The sequence below is a fragment of the Crocodylus porosus genome, unplaced genomic scaffold, assembly GCF_001723895.1.
Source record: "Crocodylus porosus isolate Cpor-Errol unplaced genomic scaffold, CroPor_comp1, whole genome shotgun sequence".
In the NCBI taxonomy this organism is placed as follows: Eukaryota; Metazoa; Chordata; order Crocodylia; family Crocodylidae; genus Crocodylus; species Crocodylus porosus.
The window spans coordinates 150320305-150342383 of NW_017728906.1; the positions used below are offsets into that span (position 1 = coordinate 150320305).

Consider the following 22079-nt stretch of genomic DNA (forward strand, 5'->3'; position numbering starts at 1 on the left):
TAAGCCTTTTTGATCCTTTCCAAATTATGATGAATTGTGCAGTGAAAATAATGAAAGAATTTACAAAGTCAGTCTCATTTGGAAACAAAAGCCTCTCTTTCAGAAAGGTAGAAATGGGGGAAGGGAGACAATTAAAAGTTTAGAATTTCTATGTTTTGTAATCAAAATGCCCTGGAATGATTCCTTTTAATAATGGCTGTATTACATGCCACATTTACTGGGCCATCACAGTAGAACCTCAAACACCAATCTAAATCCATTAGTAAAATAGACTAGTGAAGTTTCGGTTGCTGTACATGTAATTAAAGATGTTCATAATTCACTACAATAACATAGTTATTTCCAAAGCGGTGAAAATATGACAGGTTTTATTTTTCACATGAGATTATAAATGCTAGAGATGGAAAAGGTCTGCCAGGTCATCAAATGAATCATACCATCAGTGCACCTTTGTTTCATATTGTACACTGATAAGCACACACATTTTGTCCTGGTTTAAGAATCCTGAATGAAAGGCTTCTACAATTTCCCTTGAGACACTGCTTTATGCCAGGAGTTGAGCAGGTAAGAATGGATGCATAAGTATTTGTTAAATCTCCAGGGAGATGCACTGTCCTCTTGTGGGTAGTTTACATTACTGCACTGTACAACTGATCATAAAGTTTAGGATTGACACAGGACAGTTCATCACTGTTCTTGGTATACAGATTGAGTTAGGGAGACTATTTAGGCACTGCCCTAATAGGTGAGATGATATACTATGGAGCTTGAATACACGTGAGCAGAGAAGCATGAGGGAAGGTGCTAAGGACTGTGGACTGGGCACTGATGATGAGGAAAGCCACCTTTTATACATATGACACTTTAAACAAGTAACATTTTCCATACATAACATCTTAGGAGCCCAACTGGTTGCTTACTGATAGTAGCGTGACTAAAGGTGTGTGAGGGGGGTAGTGACTCAGAGGCTAGGGACAGACACTCAAAAACCCTGAATAGATTCAATCTTTGCAGGTTAGTCTAACCCAGCTAGGCTGAACCAGTTTGTAACTGAACAGACACCCCCTTTGAACTGAGGAAATTCAGGCACTTGTCTGCAGTGGCTCAGGCTAGAAGCTGTGGGTGCTAGACAGCCCTCCCTTCCTTTCTACACTGCTGAGCTGAAGGGGAGTGTGGACATGCCCCAGTAGGGCGCTCTGATTAGGGAGCGGTTCCCTATCCCATCCCCCATAACAGCATTTATCACCTCTGTTATCAGCATTTAGCACACCATGAGAAAACAAAGCCTCTGTCATTAGTTCAAGCTCTTCTTAAACAACTTTTTCCAAGGAAGGAATGGAGGGACATTACCAGCTACCTGTTGATTACCTCCAAAAAGCCCTAAGCTTACACTGTCCTGTCTGCCTTATACAGACACCTTTCAGCATTAGCTAGCATACCACATGCTACCTATGGTTCTTGCTGTGGGAGGGAGGGAAGGGGGAATCCCTGCTTGAGCAGCAAGCAGTGAGGGTGGGGGTGAGCAGAGGAAGCCAGGCAGATGCTGCTTTGCCTGCAAGTCTTGGCCAGAGCTCCAGCCAGGAAGCAGAGGGGAGGGGCCAGCCCAGGTCTCTGGAGCAGACAGCCCAGCCCAGCCCAGCCCAGCCCAGCCCAGCCCAGCCCAGAGAACATGTTTGGATGCTGAGGGACTCTGATTTAACTCAAAACATGGAGGGGTCTGGGATAGACATTGCATAAATCTGTTTGACCCAAATCAGTTAAGTCTGATACTACATTCAACCAGGTTTATCTCAAACCAGTTTCAGCCATTTTCAAACTGGTTTATGTGCACTGAACATCTGTTCTGTTACAGGTTTAAGCCAGTTTCTGTTCACTTAAACTGGTTTATATGTAATGTCTATCCCTAGCCAGAGCAGGGACCAGAATGGAGGCCCCCAGGGAATGTACATCCAGTGAAGGTAGCAGGTATCTTGAACCTGCTACTGCAGCCACTTCTCTTCTGACTGAATTCGCTTTTGTCCATTGCTGCCATGAAGGACACTGGGGGTCAATGTGGAGGGCTGCACTAGGGGGGCACAAAAGTATCCACTAGGTTTGAGAAATGTTGACTTAAAGCACAGAGCTTACTAGTTATGACTCTCCTCACTGAATTCCCAGGCTGGACTCTTGTTGAATTTAATAAACAGCAGATTTACCTCTAAGACTAAATTCAGTAAAGGACATTGTCCTGAGAGGCAGGGTAATGAACAACACTTACCGGCAGCCCAGGACGAGACGCAAGGAGATCAGGAGAAGAAACCCGCGTGGCTTGTTAGCCGCCTTTTTGTGCGGTTACAGCCGGCCAGTGATGTCAGCGTCAGATGCTAGCCAGCAGGGATAAAAATGGCGGCTACAACAGCAGAGGGGGTGGATAGCCGGGAAGCAGAGCTGCGGCTGATGCAGGGAGCAGAGAAGACCCCATGCGCTGGACCCAAGGAGCCAAGCAAGCTGGACCTGACATGGGCTGGGGAGAGTGGGGCCCCACAACAGAGATACATGTCGGTCGACAGCGGGACGATGGGCGTGCTGGCTAGAAGGACTGAGGCGGTCTCAGGGAGCATGACGGAACCCAGGTGGGAGTTCCATGACAACGGGGCACAAAAGCAGACCCCACAGGGGGCAAAGACCTGGGGAAAGCCCTAGAGGGGTTTGCAGTCGGGGCGGGTATCGCCACCGGGGTCTGCCATACTGAGGAACGGATGGGAGGCGGGTCCGGAGGTGACGAGTCAAGGGGACCACATGCCCTCCCCATTGGGCTCTGGAGTGGGGGCATTAAGGAACAGGAATAAGGTTACTAGCCAGTTTTGTTGTTGCAGGTATTTTTTTTTCTTCTTTTCTCTTTCTTGTTACACGAGACATAGGGGCATAGGGAAGTGAGATAAGTACCCCAGGAGCGAGGCAGTAGGAAGATCACTACGGAATTGCTACTCTGTGGGGTAGGCACCCGGGAAGCGAGGGACGAGTGTGTGGAGAGCTGCCAGGGTGGGTCCACGTGAGCAAGCAGGGTGTGAAGCCGAGGCTAGCCATAAGGCAATGGCAGGGAAAGTGACCCCATGGGAGAGGCTATAGACAACGACTGGGCAACTCACCAAAGGTGGCGTGAGGCTGGGGTGTAGGGATGGTGGAGCCCTGTGAGAAACCGCTGGGGAGAACCTGGACCACTGAGGGTCCCGCTAACCAGCCCCACCTACTGAGGAACACCAAGTCATGGAAGAAGAGATTGGGGTTGGCAGCGTGGGGAAAAGAGAACTACGGCTACAATACGGGCCCGGAAGATGCGCAACATCCGCTAACCGGGTGAAAGCTTCCCGAGATCGACTATTCAAAGCCTGGTAGTGACAGACATAAAACACCCACAAGCTAGGTGGTGCAATGCCTATCTTTTTTGGCTCTTTCCCCCTGAGTAGAATCCATAACCCTGTATTAGATAGCCAGGCTTTCTCCCTGCAATGCATAGGTTGAGTCAAGCAGTTCAGATAGGGCAGGGGTGGGCAAAATGCGGCCCATTGGCTGGATTCACCCCACCAGGCCATTCTATGCAGTCCATGGAGCCCCTCAAAAATTTAGAAAATTAATATTTATCTGGCCTGTCTACCTGTCAAAGATGACAGGAGCCTGGGGCAGTAGGACACAGTGGGAGCCAGCAACAGAACTAAACAGCTGCTGCACCAAGTCTGCCTGGCCCTGCCCTGCCCTGCCCTGCCCCACCTTGCCCCACCTCACCCCAGCCCCTCCCAACCCAAGCCCCAGCCAGAAGCCTCTGCTTACCAGGGCTTCTGGAGGCTTCTGGCCTGGGGCTGTTCCTGCCTCCCTGTGCCAAGGGAAATACAGATAAGGAAGAGGGCGGGAGGGAGGCAGGGGAGGACCATGTGTGATTGCCCCAGTCCTCAGGGCTGGCCCAGACAGCTCCTGTGGTCTCAGCACTGTAGCCAAGAACCACGTGGTGCTAGAGGCCAGCTGGCGGGTGGGGGAGGGGAATGGGGAAATGGCCGAGGCAGGCGGGAGAAAGGGGCAACGAGTGGGGGCGCAGAGCACAGCAACAGCTGGGTGGGAGCACAGGGCCTGCGCCAGTGCCCTGAGGCCACTGCCAGCAGAGCCCAGAGTGGAGCGGCAGGAATGTCGCTAGGCTAGGCTACCAAGGGCTCTGTGGAGCTGGGCTGGCTCTCTCCTCTCCCTGCTTAAGTAGCACAGCCTGGCTCCATAGAGGCCCTGGCAACCCAACCCCATGTTCTTGCTACCCCGCTCTGGGCCCCACCTACCTTGGCCCCAGTGTACCAGCATGAGCCCCACACTCCTGCCCAGATGTCTCTGTGCTTCACACACCTGTTCACTGCCCCTTCACCCCACATACCACAGCTATTTCTCCACCTGCCTGCCCACTGTGCTCTGGCATCATGAGGTTCACAGCTGCAGTGCCAGGACTGCAGGAGCATCTGGGATGTGGTGCTGGAGCAGTCAGGGGGCGGGGGGTGGGGAAGGAAGCAGCAGGAGAAGGGCATCAGTGGCAGACGGGGGACAAGTGGCAGTAAGCGGGGGCACAAAATCCATATCCCCCCACCCCTACAAAGCCACACACCCCCCACACTCCCATACCTATTCATCCCCACAAATCACACACACACGTGCGCGCGCACGCACCCCGCATACCGACAAACCTATACCCAACTTCCCACCCAGAATCCCCACAATATACAAGAATAAGTCTTCATTTTAAGCTATTATAATATCACCTCCTATGTACAGTACACAAACAGGACAAAAATATTTTTTAAAATGAAAATAATGAACATTGTACTACATGTTTGATTTTTAGAACATAATTTGGTATTTTTTATGGTTCAGAGACTGCAAAAACCCTTGCTGAAAGGAGTACTTCTGGGGGCAAGGCGAGGGACTTCTGGTGGCAAAGGTCAGGGGTTAGGGCACGGGACTTCCGGTCCCAAGGTGGCGGCCAGGGGACAGGGCACCTATCAAAGGATGGGGCTACCCATGCAGCCCTCGATGGCTTGCCAAAACTGGATAAGTGGTCCTCCACACAAAATTATTGCCTGCCCCTGAGATAGGGGAGAAGAAAGTGTGATAAGTGGGGAATCTAAAACTAACCTCTAAGTTATTTTGGCTGCCAGGATCTAGCTATTACAGAACACTAACCACCTGGAGCTGGCCTAGAAGAAATGCTAAACAAATGAGCTAGTCTAAAATCCTGTCCTCTTTGGGGATTAGGTATCTTACTTAACAGTGCTGCACATTAAGTGTTTCCACCTACTTGATGTCCAGGGTGAATAAATGCCTCTTCTTCTCCTCCTTTGTTTCTGTCTTCAGTCCACCAACCCATATCCCACCTGAGTCTAGCTTTTTCCCATACTGCTATGGACATGCTATATTTGTGGAAGGGTGGTTTAACTTTGACGGAATGCCCAGAATGGGGCTTCCTTTATCTGAGTGCTCTTCCCACACAAGACTATTTAAACACGCTGTTCATTCAAAGCCCTGGACAATCTCCAATCTTCATTTAAGAGTTACTTTAGCAAATGTATTCCAGTGGCACCCACTAAATATTGCTTCTTTACAAACATTCTGTGCCTTCCTAAAGGCCCAGCAAATCCCTACATTTGGAAATAAACAGTCAGCTGCCTGCTGTCACCTAATCTTCCATCACTCACTATTTCCCCCCTTCATACAGCCTAAACTTTGCAAAAAATAAATGCAGAGGTCAAAAGAAAAAGAAAGGTCTTTTAGATTTAAAAAATCACATTTTCCCATCAATGGATCTACTTCCTGTTTACTATCTGCTAAATTAAGGAGAATAAGGGAAATAAGACCGCTTCTTGGTCCTTTGTGTGGGAATGATGGGTCCCATGTCTAGGAGAGGGGCAAGAAATGTGCATTTAATGCGCAAAAGAAACATGGGGCTGAGGTAAGCATGATTTTTCATATCACCAAACACACCAATCATTCCAAAACTATTCATAATGGGTGCTGACAGATGTGCCTCTCTCCACTGTAACTCATGGTGATTCACAGAAAGTGCCATGAGTTTCAGTAACCCTCCTGACCCAACATACATTTGCTGTTGGGTTGGGAGGGTGAAGGATTAAGCTCCACTTTGGAGCCAATCCAGGAGGAGCTGCATGCCTGCAGCTTCTCTCCCCTAGTCCCCTCTCCCCTGCCCCCTCTGCATGCCAGCTCCAGTGCTGTCTGCATGATGGGAGGGGGAGAAGGGAGGAGAGAGAGCTTGGGCTGGGGTTTGCCCAGCCTACATTGGAGTGCGAGTGGGTGGATTGGAGCCCTCCATTAGCCCAGCCCTGATCAGACAAAAGTTAATGAAGGTACTCTGCTTTGGAGTACCTTCATCTGAACCATCACATAACAGTGGTTAATTTGTTGCATGATGGGGCACTTTTAAAGCACTTACAGCCATGTACTTCTGTCAGCATGTGGCTGTAGAGCACTTTCAAGGGGCTGATTGCACAACAAAGGCTGTCAGTGCTTTTAAGCATTGTTCTGCTCTGCCAACATATCACTCTGGGAAACAATAACAAAATTTAATATCCTTTGGAACTATATATCTCTCAAAAGATGTACTATATTTTTAGGACCAAGTTGTGCAAAGTTTAGGCTGTAAACAGACGTTTCATTTGACCTGGGACTGATTGCCCTGGGTTTTGACTCCTATCAAAACAGCTGATTACCTACTTCACTTCTGAAACTGCCTTGATGCTCTTCTGCCAGTAGATGGCCTGGGAGAGCACACAGTATAACAGGATCTTCCTTGAAATTAATTGCAATTAAGTTAAATAAGCCACAATTAGTTTACAGGTGCACATAAGGATTGGGATGGGGAGTGGCCGGGGTGAAGATGTTACCACATCTCATCAAACAGTTCACAACTATATGAAGTGGGACATTGCGTATGAACTCTAGGATCCAGGGACAACAACCTTTCTCTGAGGTGAAATGTAATATTTATTTATAACCTTCCTCACAAAGCATTGTATCCTGGGATTCTACAAACACACAACCCCATTGTTCCAATTTAAGCACCTGTGAAGTATCCAAAATAATACTCCCTGCATCATAGGGATTTCCTTTCATTCCAGCAACAAGCTACATGTATGAAGAGCTGCAGCTTTCCTGATCATCTCCCTCCATATGTATGAATATATGAAGAGCTGCAGCTTCCAGGTTTTAACTTAGATCCATCAGAGCTGCCTTAAATGCAGCTGTTTTAAACCCGGGTTGCAACAACCTATTCCTTTCCAACTTAATCCCTTTGCTATTAGTCCACTACCCTTACTTGTCTTGAGTAGAACCTTTCTTTGCAAAATTCTGCTTATCATCCAGGCCCACAAGATAAGCTGGGCAAGAGAACACGGTTGGGGGTAAGTTATTGCTTTACAATATTTGAGATGAGTAACAGCTGCAGAATCTGGGCTTTACAATCAGTATTGTACATCCAACTGGCTATTCCCACTACAGAAGAAATAAAAGAAGTACATGTAGCAGGACACTAGGATGCCTGCTACTCTCAGAGCAGAGGCAGGAACCCAGGTGCCGGTTGCTGGGATAACCGGTTAAGGAGGGAATTGGCTGCACCTGCAGGGCCTGACTCCCACATAAATCCCAGGCCTGAGGCCAGGAGGGCAGTTCCCTGCTGGCAGCCAAAGGGTAAGGGAGTTCTGCTGGAGCAAGCAAAGGGGAGAGGCCTGACTGCACGAGCAGCTCCTGATGCTGTTATGGGATGGAGTATTCCCTGGTAGGGGTTGAATGATGTTTTAGCCAGGTGGCTTGAATTTTTGTTGTAGCCCAGGGGTTGCTGTTTTAACCGGTGGTTTGGGTGAGGCTATTAGGGGATGGAGGAGGCCTCATAGGGGACCTGCAGCAGCGTGGGAACCCCAGCCCCAGAGAGAGGGGGCGGTGAGAAGCCCCAGAGAGAGGGGGCAGCAAGAATCCCCAGAGAGAGGGGGCAGTGAGCACCAGTGAGGCGCAGTGCGAGACAGGGCCATGGAGAGCCCAAGCGCCAGTGAAGGTGCAGAGCGAGACAGAATGAGATAGGGCTGTGGAAAGCCCAGGGAGGACAAGGGGAGGGCCAAATTACAACAAGACCCAGATCAAACCATGTCAGTATCATCTGTGAAGCTTGGGCTGCGGTGTAGGGGAAGAAAAGGAGCCACAGATAGCACTCCTTGGCACTGCGGCAATAAATGGGCAGTTTCCCACTAATTAACATCCATTAATTAATTAAGATCCAGGCATGGCAGGAGAGAAGGCAGGCGGTTGGCCCATAACAGGAGGATGGGGTCACCGATAGATGGACTCCAGAAGAGGCACTCCTGTCACAGTACAGTTAAGGGGAGGTGCCAGTAAACTAATAGCATTTACGCAGCATATATATTTGTATGTATGCGGTGAGTTCAATATGTCTGCTTTCAAACCTGTATGTTTTGACTGTGCCAGCATATTGTAGTTATCACTTTGTTCACATATATGCAACACTGAAAGAAAGAGTCTGAATGTTTGGCTCATAGGATACTTTATTTGGAGAGACTTTCCATATCACTGTATATTTACTCTTTATTAAGGCAATTTCATGGAGGAAAAGAAGAGACTGTCAGGATAAGTTGACAAGATTGCATTAAGGCATTTTACTACAGTAGAACCCATGTCATGAATACAACAATAAGCAACACATGCTAAGGAGCAGATTCAGTGCAGTGTGTATCATTGATTCTCAACAAATAAAGGTAGATTTTCAAGTGGGATAAAACTGACAGAGCTGTGCTGTTAAAGTCAATGAAGCTATGCTGATGTCCCTCAGTTAAGGAACTGAGCACTAAATACATCACTCAGGCATGTGCTTGGTTAAGTTAAGCACCTTCTTTGCTGAATCAGGCCACTGGCTTCTCATCTGTTTCTGTGGCATGCCATCAATTGTCAGCAAGCCTGTTTAGGTTGTTAACAGGATTCAGTTATTGTTCACTTCATCCAGTTGACACTGTATGGCCCTTTGCTCCCTTCATTTGCATCTCTGTTTATTATTGTTTCCAAATGAATTTCCTTAGTTTGCATTGCAGTTTTCATTTGAAGGAAGCTATTGTTTTGCAATATGTTTATTGTTAAAACATGTCATGAAATTATAAAATTATAAAAATTAGTTGATACCTTGCACAACGTGGGCTGCAAAGGTTTCTGAGGCCTTGGTTGTGATGCTGTTACTCAAAGAGTAATAGCTTTACCCTGTAAGCAGTCCCACCAGTGTCAAAAGGACTATTCATACTTCACAGTTTGAGTGAGACCCTTAATTAGCTATCTTTTCTTTCCGCAAGAGTTTCCCAACTCAGAGGATTCTACTATCCCAGAAAAATAAACACTACTCTGCATTGGCTCCCTTTGTAGTGGAAGGTGCTAACCAAAGGAAAGCATGGGATAAACATCATCAGAAGTACAAATGCATTATTAATTGTAACATAACAAATGCAACCTTTCAAAATCCTGAAGACTTGATCATGCTTCTCAAGGCAAAACCTCCAGGTGACCTCTAGAAAACACATTTGACACTCAACTGTTACCAGTAAATTCCCTGCTGTTTGGAAGCATATTAAGAAATATGAAATAGCTACACCTAGGCAAGGCAAACTGGGCAAAGAAATCAATCACATTATTGTTCAGAACAGAACATGTTAGATTATTTTGCAGAGTATATATGTCAACTTTTGTATGTTTTGGAATCTTGTCTAGCATTCTTGCCTTAGAAAGTATGAAGAATCTGCATGTGTCCTTGACACAAAGAAGAGCATTCAGTCTGAAGGAGTCAGGGGGTGTATCCCAGCCATTCCTACAAGTCTTTTGTGGTTTAAACTCTCTTCATTCCTTTTCCCATAAGGCAAGCAAACACAGTCATGACCATTTTTGGTTTTACTTCAACCAGGTCTTCTGGCAGGGCATAGACTCTTGCTCCAATTTTTCTCGCCATTGAGATGGCATATCTATAAAGGTGGGAAAATGAAGAGAAATGTAAGAAGCAGGATCAGTGTTCATTTGTTTAGCAAGTTCTAGTTTAGCATACTAGAGCTGGCCAGGAACTTTCTGTCAAAATGATTTTCCATCAGAAAAACACTGATTTGTCAAAACTTAAGTTTTCTTCAGCAATGTATGTAGTTCCATTCTGTGGTCTAATAAAAGTCTAGTCTCCCCTATCCTAGGTTAGTGCCCTCTGACGGAAGGAGTGTGGGATATTGCAAAATAGGCTCACATTTTAGAACAGTATGCAAAATCTATTACTTCCTTCCCTGATCTCCCAGGGAGAACTTTGCTGAGGGAAAACTCTTGCTAGCAATAAAGGGCCAAATTCTGCCCCTACTGCTTTTGGACACTTATATACATGATGGGGATTTAGTCCTTCAGGTTGCATTCTATGCCCCCAAAATTGAAATGGTGACCTTTTAATTGAAATCTACCCCACCACTGTATATATGTGATTGTCCTGATGGCCACAGGTGCCTGCTGAAGGCAGAAGTGGTGAGGGGGTTTACAAAAGAATGGCCAAAGGGGTACAGGGAAACTTACAATAATATTTAAATTGATGCTACATAAAGACAAAAACTATTAGCCATTTGTTTTCCTGAACTGTGTTTGATGCAACCACAAAGACTTCACTAAGGGTGCTGTACACATGACAATGTTCTGACATACATGTGATGAAAAATTCCCTGTGCGTGGCTTACTGGCACCACACATTATATGTATGGAAGTTTTGGGGGTTTGAAATGAGTATGCATCATTGCAAACTAAATTACATTCTGATGTAGTTTAGTTTGCAACATTGCAATTTGGAAAGATGGAGAAAGGGCCTGTGTGGAGGGAAGCAAATGCCAGACATGAGGGAAAGAAGCAGAACAGTAGGGAGAGAGAGATGAAGTGCTGAGAAACAGAGGAGGCGGCAGGATTAGAGAACAGACCACTCCTTTGCATTACAAGCAGCTAAAGCAGAGCAATACTTTAGCCCTCCCATGTGGGGTACTGCTGTAGTGGCCACAGGGATGCTGGTGATTATAACTGGGAAAGGAATCATGACTTGGATGGGTGGTGATCTGTGCAGCTGTGAATGGAAGGAGAGAAGGTCTACAAGGCTGTTGTCCTAAAGGTGTACTTCACACTTGGAGAGAATTCACACCCTCACAAATGGTGCTTATGGGTTGAATTCCCTTCACAGTCCCACCTCTCCTCTGATTGTGCTCCTCATTTCACCTTTGTGCAAACAAGGAAGAATACTGTCTAATTTCACAGCTCGCTGCTGAAGCATTTTTATATATCTGGCATTATTACCTGATCTTAGAATTGTTTTTAATTTAATAAGAGGAAATATGAGCTTAAGAAGGAAAGTAGTTATGATCTCATCAAGGGATTGTAAAGCAAGAACTATAGCAGCATTCACTTAATTTCCTTTAGCAACATTTTTTTTCTATCTTTTTCCCTAGGTACTTCTTGCTTCCAAGGTAGTTCTTACTTGCAGACACAGGGAGTGCTAACAACCGAGTCATAAGAGTAACTTCAAAGCAATGCAACGAGAGCCTGATTTGGTATACTAGGGGCAGCACGCATGCCACAAGTGGCACAGGCAGCTTCTGTGTGTGGCAAATGGCAGATCAGGAAGGGGACAGGTAGCACAACAGCAGATAGGACAGGAAGCAGAAAGCAGAGCAACAGATTGGGCAGAAGATGGGTGTTGGAATGGCACTTGGGGTAGATATGGGGCTAATTTGTGTCATGCCTGCCAAAAAGGTTAGCCCCCACATGGTACACCCTTCATGTGGTCGCATAGCTCAGACTTACTTAGCATTATTGAGCTTCTCAACATCATCCAGGTCCTCTGTTTTCAGAAGGTCATATTTGATAGAACCTGGCTGAATAGCATCAATGAGATCCAGGACTGGCATGCTTGTGCTTATTTTGGGGTCCTGAAAGGAGGGAAAATAAAGTTAGATGCACAGACTGATAGAGTTTCTACTCAGCCAAAACCATAGCTCAGGGGAGTGGATGACTGCTCAGAGCAGTGGTTCTCAACCATTTAAAATTTAAGGCACTCCTCCATAACTTTTGTGGATTGAGAGACACCGCATTCAAAAAACTAACTGATTTATTGCAGTGCTTACCTCCTTGCAGAGGGGCCAGGCAGGGACCTAAGCCTGAACTTATCAACTCATCTCTTCACACCCAGTTTCTCTCTCCACACCTCGCAGCACCCTTCAAAGGATCATGCTCCCCATCTTGGATTTCCTTACCCCATCCCAATTTTCCTTAACCATAGTATGGTCATCCTAATTTTGCAGCACATCAGGATGCCCCAGCAACCTGGTTGAGATTCACTGGCTTAGTGGTTCACTGGTCACTGTTTATCATATATTTGGTTTGATTTTTAGTCTAGGTTGGATTCAACAGGCCTTCTCTTTACATAGTGTACATTGCCAATTCACGTCAGATAAAAATTGGGCCTAGGATTTTCTCCAGATACGTCAACAAGACTGTAAAGCCTCTGGGATGGAGGCTACGAGGAAGGTAGGAAGTGGCCCAGAAATTCAACCTGAGGGTTAAAAGTGAAGTTTTTGAAGAGGGGCCCTTTGGTTGGGACTCAGTGGATCAGGGACCCCTAAAGGTACTGCTGTACCAGTGGCTACTGGTACAGTTTTAGCTACTGGAAAAACACCTGGTTTGGAAAAGTACTATGAAGTAAGAATTCACGATATAATTTCTAACACAGAAGACTATAGACAAGACTGGTGGGCTAAGGAAGGAGATGCCATTACCTTCCTTGGAAACCATATAAAACAGCAGTATACCTGTAACCATAAGGGTCTCATGACATCCATATAAAGGAAAACCATACCTTGAAGCTAGAGATGGTTGAACATTTCCCAGCTTCAGTCAGTGTTTCATTTACCCAGTTGACAATAATTTCATCATTGACCTTCTGCCCACCACCTATGTCTTCAAGGATACTCAGCGTATACCTTAACAAAAAATATAAAATGTCTGTTGCTTCATACTTGAAAGTGTGAAGCCACATCGTACATGTAAAACCTTGCAAAGCCAAACCCTACAGTTGTAACTCGCACTCAGTAATATCTCTTTCAGTAGATTAAGTTATACAGGGCTCTGTCTCATTATACTAAGGGTCCTTGACACTGCTCTGGCAAAGTCAAGGAGTTTTAGGGTAGCACAGGTGACTATTATAGCCACTGTAAGTGTGCTGTATATGGCTAGAGGGTGCAAAAAGTCTCTTATGTGAATGATGCAGGCCCACAGTATCTACAAAGAAATCACAGATTCATGAATTTCAGGACCAGAAGGGACATTTATGATCACTTAGTCTGTTCTCCTGCATAATAGGAGCTGCAAAGCCTCAGCAGTTGCCTTTGTATCAAGCCCACAATTTGGTTTCTGCTACAACGTGAGTTTTAGGAAGGCATATTATCTTGATTAAAAGATGAAATATAGACAACAGGGGTAATAATAGTATTGATCTATCTCCTCCCTGATGAATGCTGACACCCCATTCAGTAACACGGAAGCAGTATGGGTAAAGGCTGACTACTGTACCTTCTCATTAACTGCCAGATCAAGGCAAGAGTTAGTGTACGATTTCCTTCATTGAGATCTTGCCCAGCAATTCCAACGAGGGAAAACTTGGCTTGATTCTTTCCCAGCTCCACTGCATAGTTGCAGTTTTCAAGCTGTCAGTAACAGATATAGTCAGTATCTTTAAAAATATGGGGAGGAACAAACATCTTTAAAGGAATCCATTGCTATTTGCAACTGTTGTAAAGGATAAGTCAGATCTGGCAAATGGATTCATACAGGCAGACCATCCTGTGGGCTTCTGTGTGAGTATTATATTGGGGTTTGAGTACTTTCAGGATCTAGCCCACAACTTCTACAGGAAGCTTTGGCCCCTACAGAAATACTACAGTGTACTAGAGTGTTTCATCAGAACTTAAATGACACCAAACACACTGGGAAATAAGGCAATACAATTTGCAGCACTCTAAGGTAGCCCCTGTACTATCTTCTATTGCTGTGCAAAACAGTACCATTCCATTTCGACTTGCGTTTCGACAGCATTTCATTTCGAATTTAATTTTGATTTGAAACCACTGTTCCATTTCATTTTGTAAAAACAGTACCGCTGTTCTGATGCTGTTTCAAGTTTCGCCCATAGGCTATAATGGGGAAGCTCAAAACAACTTCTCTCATCCAGCAGGCAGATTAGGGGCACACAACCCTGGGAGGGCTGTGGGGGCTAAGCCAGTCCTCCCAGGGTTATGGACCCCCTATCTGCCCGCCAGATGAGGGAGGGAAGCTGAGTGCTGCTGCCTGAACTGAGCCCCATTGCTTAGTTCCCCTCCCCAGTGCTGCGATCCTTTGGGCTGGGGAGGGCAACTGAGCCTGACTGCTCAGTTCCTCTCCACAGCGCTGTGATTGCTTGGGCTGGGGAAGGCAACTCAGCCAGCTGAGCTGAGTTCCCCTCCCCAGCACTACCATGGAGCTCAGTGCCCTTCCCCAGCCCATCATAGCGCTGAGCTCAGCTGGGCTGAGTTGCCTTTCCCAGCTCAATGGATCAAAGCACTGGGGAGGGGAACTGAGCAATCAGTCTCAGTTCCCTTCCTCAGCCCTATTCTAGCGCTGGGGAGGGGAACTCAGTCGGGCTGCTTCAAAACTCGAAACATTTCAGAACTTCGAAATGTTTCGACTGCCCTCGTGTTTTTTCAAGACTATTTTTAAGCCCTTCGTTTCATTTCAAATTTGCTGTTTCAAGCTTGAAATGAGTCGAAACAGTGTTGAAACAAACAGCCGGTTAAATTTTGCACAGCCCTACTGTCTTCTTTCTCTTACCTAGTAAGGTAGCACTATTCTGGGACAATAATTGGGGTTTTTAATGTGAAGTGAGTCCCAGAATTTTAATGTTTTAGGTGCTTTAGGTACCCTGTCTTGCCTCATTTACTAATAGCTTGAAAATATTCTTGGCCAGTACACGTCATGTTGAGAGAAAACTGGGCACTTAGTGGATGTCCAACAGGGAACTTTCTCCCAGGTCCTGAGGCATCTAGGCCACAAACATTTAATATCTGCTTCTCTGTTAGAAGGCACAATGACAGAGCAGATGAGGTATTTCATGATGGACTCAGAAGTATGTTTGCACCTTTCTCTGGATTTATGCCAAAGGACAGTCTAACTGTGTGTGAGGGTCAAGCTGATGAACCAGACAGCCGGATGTGATGTGATGCATCGCTCACTTGTGTGCTGTTAGCTACAGACACCAGTGGACTTAGCCCCACTAGTCTGATTAGCTGCCTAGGCTCAGCACAGACCTTAGGCTTTGACTTATTCCACTGATATGGAGGGAGATGATCAGGAGAGCTGGAATAATCATGAATATGTATTGTAACTTGTGGGCTGAATACGGCAAAATTGTTTAAAGAATCGGGGGGTTTTAATGTAGATTGAAAACGTGAAATATATTTACATCTCAAATAGTATTCAAATCTCTACAGAGCTAGTGAGCTGAATTTATTAACAAAGGGAAGGGAAATATTCATGGAATACACAGTAGAAATACAATTTGATCAGGTCTCCTTGTGACTTGAGAGCAACATGCAGTTATGCATACAAATGCCTATATATTTCCCTGCCATATATAAATTATTATGTGCACTCAGTAACACAGGAAAGCATTTAAGCATGTGCTTAACTCTAGGCACAAAACAATACCAGTTGACTTCAGTGGGATGGCTCATAGATGCTTAGTTTTAAGCACGCGCTGTAGTATTTGGTACAGCTACAACATCACTCTTACAATACTGCTAATTCAAATGATATCTCAACATGTTGCAAGACTGATTGGTAAATAAGTGTAGTTGCAATACTGCATACAGGCGGAAGGAGTATAGGCCATAAACCCTTTGTAAATGTATTCCTGTAACAGAGATATCAGACTTTACTGTTCAACTGCTGAATAAGGACTCAATTCCATTTTGAAGTATATGCAGTCATTCATTAATCAATGAGTATATGTATGGTTCCAGCACTTCAAAAGAAATGGTATGGATATCTGTGCATTGTTAAAATCAAGTCAAGTTTTTGTACCTTCTTCATGTTGCCACCCAGCTTAGGATAAGGTGGTTTGTTCACTCTGTTCCAGTCTACTGGCACTTTAATCTTTTCATAAAGCTGGAAGATAACCAGGGCATCTGACAGGTCACTGAAAAAAAAATTAAAATATACATCAGCTTATAAATGATGTAGCAAAGAATCACATTTAAACATTAGTAGAATTGATCACATTTTCCTAAAGGATAAAACTTGAGCATGCATTTCCATGTTCTCGATGAACAAGTTTTTCCTTCAGGTGTAAATTACATTTATTTATCTCAGTGACATAAGATAAATTTTCTTACCTGTATAAATGATTTACACGTGGATTAACACCCAGAGAGTTCATCCAGTTCCTAAAAGTCCTCTCTTCCCTTGTTTCACCTAAAATGATAGCAATATCAATCAACACTTCCGCAAAACTCAACTCTACAGTGAAATACCATTTTGCAAAAATGAAATCACATATTAAAAAACCTACAGTGTACTGAAAACATTTGCAGAATGAAAGATTAACTGGCATGTGAATTAAGAGTACTAAACAGTAGGTAAGATTCTGTACATGCCACACATGTTTTAGCACTTGGGCCAAATTCCCTTAAAAATATTGAAAAAAATTCAAATTTACCTTATCTGAGAAGGTTTAGTACAAGCCTTTGAGGACATTCAGTTACAATCCTTAGCAAACAAATCTCACACGGAGCTGAGCATTCTGTCGTAAGTCAGGAAAATATTTAAGCACATGCTTAACACAAAAATAGTTGACTTCAGTGGGATGGCTCACATGCTTAACTTCCAACATGTGCTACAGTATTTTGTTGATTCAAGTGACAGAGCTTGGCACCTTGCAAAACTGAGCTGCTACCTCAGACTTTGTTTAAAACAACACTTTGCTGTTGCTGACTGCACAACTACAATTTCATAGATGTGTCAGACTGAGCCCGTGCAAAAACTACTTTCTTCTTGAATACAACGATGTACCCTAAATGTTTTTTCCAGGACACAAATGGTTTGATCCTGGAACAAGTATTTGGGGAGAGCCTACTGGTGTTATGGTTTTATTTAGTGCTAAGTGATAGCCAATTCACTTAAGGTTGGATGATTGTGAATGCTAGAACAAACCCCAGACACATGAAAAGTCCAACAAAGTCTTCCAAAGAACAGGAAGTCAACTACATCTGAAACTGGATGCAAGTAATGCAGCCATATCCCCTCCTGAAATCTTCCTTAGCTCTTGTTGCATTGAAGACATGTCTGGGAAAAGTTGGACTAATAGAAGTTATCCAACCAAGTCTCAGTTACGAGAGTCTTCAATCTAATGCCATATATTCTTTGTACTTGCTTTACCTTCAATAGAACTCCAGTCAATGTCCTGGTTCTCTGGCTTATGGAGGGCAGGATATTTATTGAAGAGGTTGGCAATGAAAGCCAAGTTTAACTTTGGGTTGCCACGGACTACATCTGTGGCTGTGACAAACTGCCGGCAGCCTAGTTTCTCTGCCTGCTGCAACATACATTCTGCCCTCTGGATGTCATCCTTCTCCTGTGTTGACAAAACAAATATCAAATGCCTGAGTCAGCAAAAAATATTTGTTGCCCACTTCTACTGAAATACCACACACACACATACATATATACATGTAACTACTTTAGATTTGCACATAAAAGCTTTACAAATTAAAGCATATTCTTGGTTCAGTGCATATTTTTCCTTTTCCATGTACATATCACAAGCCAATATTTGCAGATTGCTTTTACCTAAAATCAGTATCTTGCTATATTACAATGATTTTCTAACTATTACACCATAAGGTTAATGTAGGAAAAGTCAAGGAGAATTCAGATACATTTTCATGAAAATGTAATAGGATGAACATTGATAGTGTATCTAACTGGTTCATTGGCTGGAAAAGTTTAAGTGATAACTCATGTTCTCTGGTATTTCATCATCATTAAAAACATCAAAGCTAAACAGCATTTAAATTCTGTATATTTGTTTTTTTGATTGCAAGACTGCATTGCAACGGAAAATTTGGCCTGCTTCTTCTAGTATTACACTACATCTCAAAGTTTCCTCATTACTGTAAGTAAAACACATTAAAATGTAAGTGTGCATTCTTTATTTCTGTGATCTTACCCTTAATCCTGACATGTCAATAGCAATAGCTGGAATGCCTTCTTCATCTCCCTTTGGGGCAACTTGGTCCAGCAAATGGTAATAAGCTCTGGAGTCCTGAGACACAGCAAGAAATTAAAGGTACTTACAGAAGTGTGGAGGAAAAGTTACAAGTAAAGCTTGGTTTTGTATGCCAGTGTTTCCCATGAACAATGGGTGAGGTGGCTTTCTTTGTATTACATCAACCATTTGACAACATAATTAAATTAATAAAGCTGGAAACATTTAACCATTTACATTTTATGCTGCATTGTTTTATAAAGCAATAGAAATACTAAATACAGAAAAGCTGGAAGCATTAAAAAAAGTACTATGTATATGTTTCATTTGAGAAGGGGAAAGGCTAGAATTGATTTAAGGGTAATATGTTCAGTAAGAGATATGAAAAATATACCTTTACAATGCTCTGGAAGTCGGTCAGCTAAAGTTTTAGTAAAAGAATAGACAGAAAGGCGAAAGCAGAAGTTTAAGGCAAAGTTTAAAGAAATATTAAAATAGTTACAAAAGAGAAAACAAAGTTTTCAAGGATAAACGTGAAAGCAAACAACAATTAACAAGCATTTTTCAAGCAAAAGGCTAAAACAAGACACAGATTTAATCTGCTTGGGTGGATCCATGTGTGGAAAATATCCATTTTGTTTAAGAAATCGTTATAAGCATAATTGAGACCCTTCAAATAAAAATTCAGATGACATTTTTTAAAAAGCAGGTTGAAAAATTGTTAATAATTTGAGCATTCGAAAGTCAATAGTCCAAATTTTCCAAACCTTTACTTTCAAGATTTATTCTAACTTGTACACTAGTTCCATTTCTTCACAAATATTTCTCTGCATGCCTGCATACATTATAGAACATGCATATTTATAGAAGGAGCAATTCTGAGAGACAAATGTAATAAGTGGATGATAGCAAATAATAGAGGCTGAAATTTTGGCCACACTGATGTCTATGTGTACATTTTGCTTTTCAGAATTGATAATGATATGATATAAAATGTAGGCTATCACCTCCATGTGCTTAACTGGTTGTTCTGTAGTTTAAGCACAATGTTGGATTCAGTGGATCTACACTTGCTCTGTGCATCCTTTCTGCACATAGAGAGCACATCTATAGAGATGTTGACTGTGAAGCTGCCTAATTAGCTCTGCAGCAAATGTCTCAGCACCTACACATGTTGCTCTATTAGGTCGTAGTAAACTAATAAACTCCGCAGCAGGTTACTACTTGGAAATACAAGTGCTAACCTGCCACAGAGTTTTTTACTCCACAGCAGCACACATGTAGCACACTGATGTAGCACACTGATGTGGCTGGCTGAGGCACGAGAGTGCTTCAGTGCAGTGGCTGCCTACTGGCTAGCTCTCCACTGAAACACCCTTGTGCCCTAGCCAGCTCCTCGGCAGCACACTGAGCCAGGTCTGAGCAGCCCCAGGCTGGTAAGCCAACTCCTCCAGGCCTCCTGCCAGCCAGGGCTGCTCCAACCCAGTTCAACATGCTGTGGTCTCAGGCTCACATTCAAATGGCACACCCAGGAGCAATAAACTCCAGTATGATAGTTACATGTGCCAGAGTTTATTGCTGTGAATTAATAGCATGTGTGGACATGCCCAGTCGGTACCCTGCACACGTGCCTGGGAGAAAAAGAATCACCCAGGCATAGGCAGAAGGCCAGATATGTCCCAAAGAGCCAAGGGGGACCTTCTCATTTTTCAGCCCATTAAGCTACTGGTTAAGGCACTTGCCCAGGAAATACAGGTTGTAGGGACCCCTCACCCAGAAAAATTGTGAAACTGAATCTCTCTCTTCTCAGCAGAAGGTACAGGTTCAAAGTCCATTTGGGTGAGAAGCAGGTCCTTCTAATTTTGGCAGGTATGTGTGCAAGATGAATACATACTGCCACAGGTGATAGTAGAATCCAAACTGAGCATAAGTGCCACAAACTGCAGTTACACACCACTATATAAATACTATTTGGGTGCGTCAACATGAGAAGATACCTGAGCAGTGCCCAACTCTACTGTGCAGTACTGTGCAGGGCAAAAACCATGCTAATATGCCATGGTGCAGCAGCATTAGGCTACTGCGCAGTTGGCATCACTAAAAAGCCATGTACTGGTGCTACTGCGTAGTAGCACCAGTTACTACACATTGATTTAGTACTTAGTTATACAAACACTAAACTTAATGAGCTGTAACTACAGTGCATTAATGAACATGTAGATACACCCCGGGGGGGGAATAGAATTTAGCCTCAAGCTGCATGAAATTCCTCTCTCTAGCCTGCCTATAGAAACCTGAGAAAGATTCGTCCCATGGCCCTTCTACATAAAAAAGAAACATCTTTTGCATTAAAAAAATATATTGAGTGCCAAGGAAATTTTATGCATGAGATAAATGGAGGATCAGACTCCAAATATTTCACTTTGTCTTCCTATTATTATTGGTTATTTATATTTAATATGCAATCTTTATAATTCATGTTTTAGGCCCTCTGCTTGTCCTAAAGCCAGTGGCAAGGTTCTGCTTAGTTACAGCTAGCCAAGTGGTGCCAAAACCTGCCTTGAAACTGCTGCAACGAAAGGAGGAAAGGTTATCTTACAAAAATAGTATGGATTTCTGACTGGCAATCACAGACAAGTTTTTAGTGTCTTTCATGTTTGATTTGGATTATGAAAATGGCTGTTGGAGATGGGAGAAATAGGCCCAGGAAGTGGTACTGGATTATGAAACTTTTCATTTACTGGTCACGTGTAGTCTGTGTTAATCCATTCAACTGAATGGAAGGATTCCTGTTGACTTCAATGGGTTCTGGAGTAGGACCTTACTGACTACAGGTCACTGCCAGCTCTGCAATGGCATATAAGAAAGGAGTGGGGGGGAGGGGGAGGGGTTGTTTTTTCCCCCAATTCATCTACCTGTTAAGGAAAAAGTCCTTTAAAGTTTAAGCCTAGCCAAAATTGAAAGTTGCAATTCCACGGCTTTGAAGTATTCCAAATGTACTGTTTAGGCTGTCACAGCATTAGTTCTATACACACTATCCACAGGATTCCTTTTAATCAAAGGAGCAGTTATGTTGACTCAGAAGTTTCACAAGAAGCCTATCTTTAAGTGTTTTTAAAAGTGGAACCTGAGCCACCATTTTTGGGTAAATAAGCCCAGGTAAAGCAGGCTGCACTGACACTGGGGATCACTGTTTTTGCTGTAATTGATTGCCATTTTTTTATACCTTGATGTCGGTACTGAAGTTGTTGATTTTGTTGCATCCAGCATTCTCCAGGTGATAGTTAGCCCATCTCAGCAGCAGTTCCTCTGGAGATAATTTCATCAGATCCTCTAGGCTCTCTCCTTCCCGCAGAAGGGCAATCAAAGCTAGGCAAGCACAAAATTGAAAGAAAATCAAATATCAGGTATAAGAATACAGAGGCTTTTAATGTATCTGTCCTAACATACTCTACTGTGCAAACATAAGCTCTTGCTCTCACTGAAGTCACTGGGGCATAACACAACTGATATGTATTTAAGAAGCTTTAGTGGGGTCCCCCAAGGCTGCGTCCTTGGACACATATTGTTCAACATCTTCATTAATGATGTGGACATTGGAGTCAGGAGCGGACTGGCAAAGTTCGCCGATGACACCAAACTTTGGGGCAAAGCATCCACGCCAGAAGATAGGCGGGCGATCCTGGCTGCCCTGGACAAGCTCAGCAAATGGGCGGAC

At 43.9% G+C, this 22079-nt stretch overlaps 1 protein-coding gene across 1 annotated transcript in view; it reads right to left on the reverse strand.

Annotated features, from left to right (window-relative positions):
* Window positions 1-8555: 8555 nt before the first annotated feature.
* The window catches only part of LCP1 (lymphocyte cytosolic protein 1), a 42979-nt gene continuing 29455 nt past the window's right edge, over window positions 8556-22079 (reverse strand). Inside the window, exons 8-16 of the mRNA XM_019529916.1 lie at window positions 21588-21730; window positions 18323-18418; window positions 17533-17728; window positions 16491-16569; window positions 16180-16294; window positions 13636-13769; window positions 12923-13046; window positions 11872-11996; window positions 8556-10025 (exon numbers count right to left, since the gene is read on the reverse strand). Coding sequence (XP_019385461.1) covers window positions 9893-10025; window positions 11872-11996; window positions 12923-13046; window positions 13636-13769; window positions 16180-16294; window positions 16491-16569; window positions 17533-17728; window positions 18323-18418; window positions 21588-21730 — 1145 coding nt within the window. The 3' untranslated portion in view covers window positions 8556-9892. The remainder of the gene's footprint in view (window positions 10026-11871; window positions 11997-12922; window positions 13047-13635; window positions 13770-16179; window positions 16295-16490; window positions 16570-17532; window positions 17729-18322; window positions 18419-21587; window positions 21731-22079) is intronic.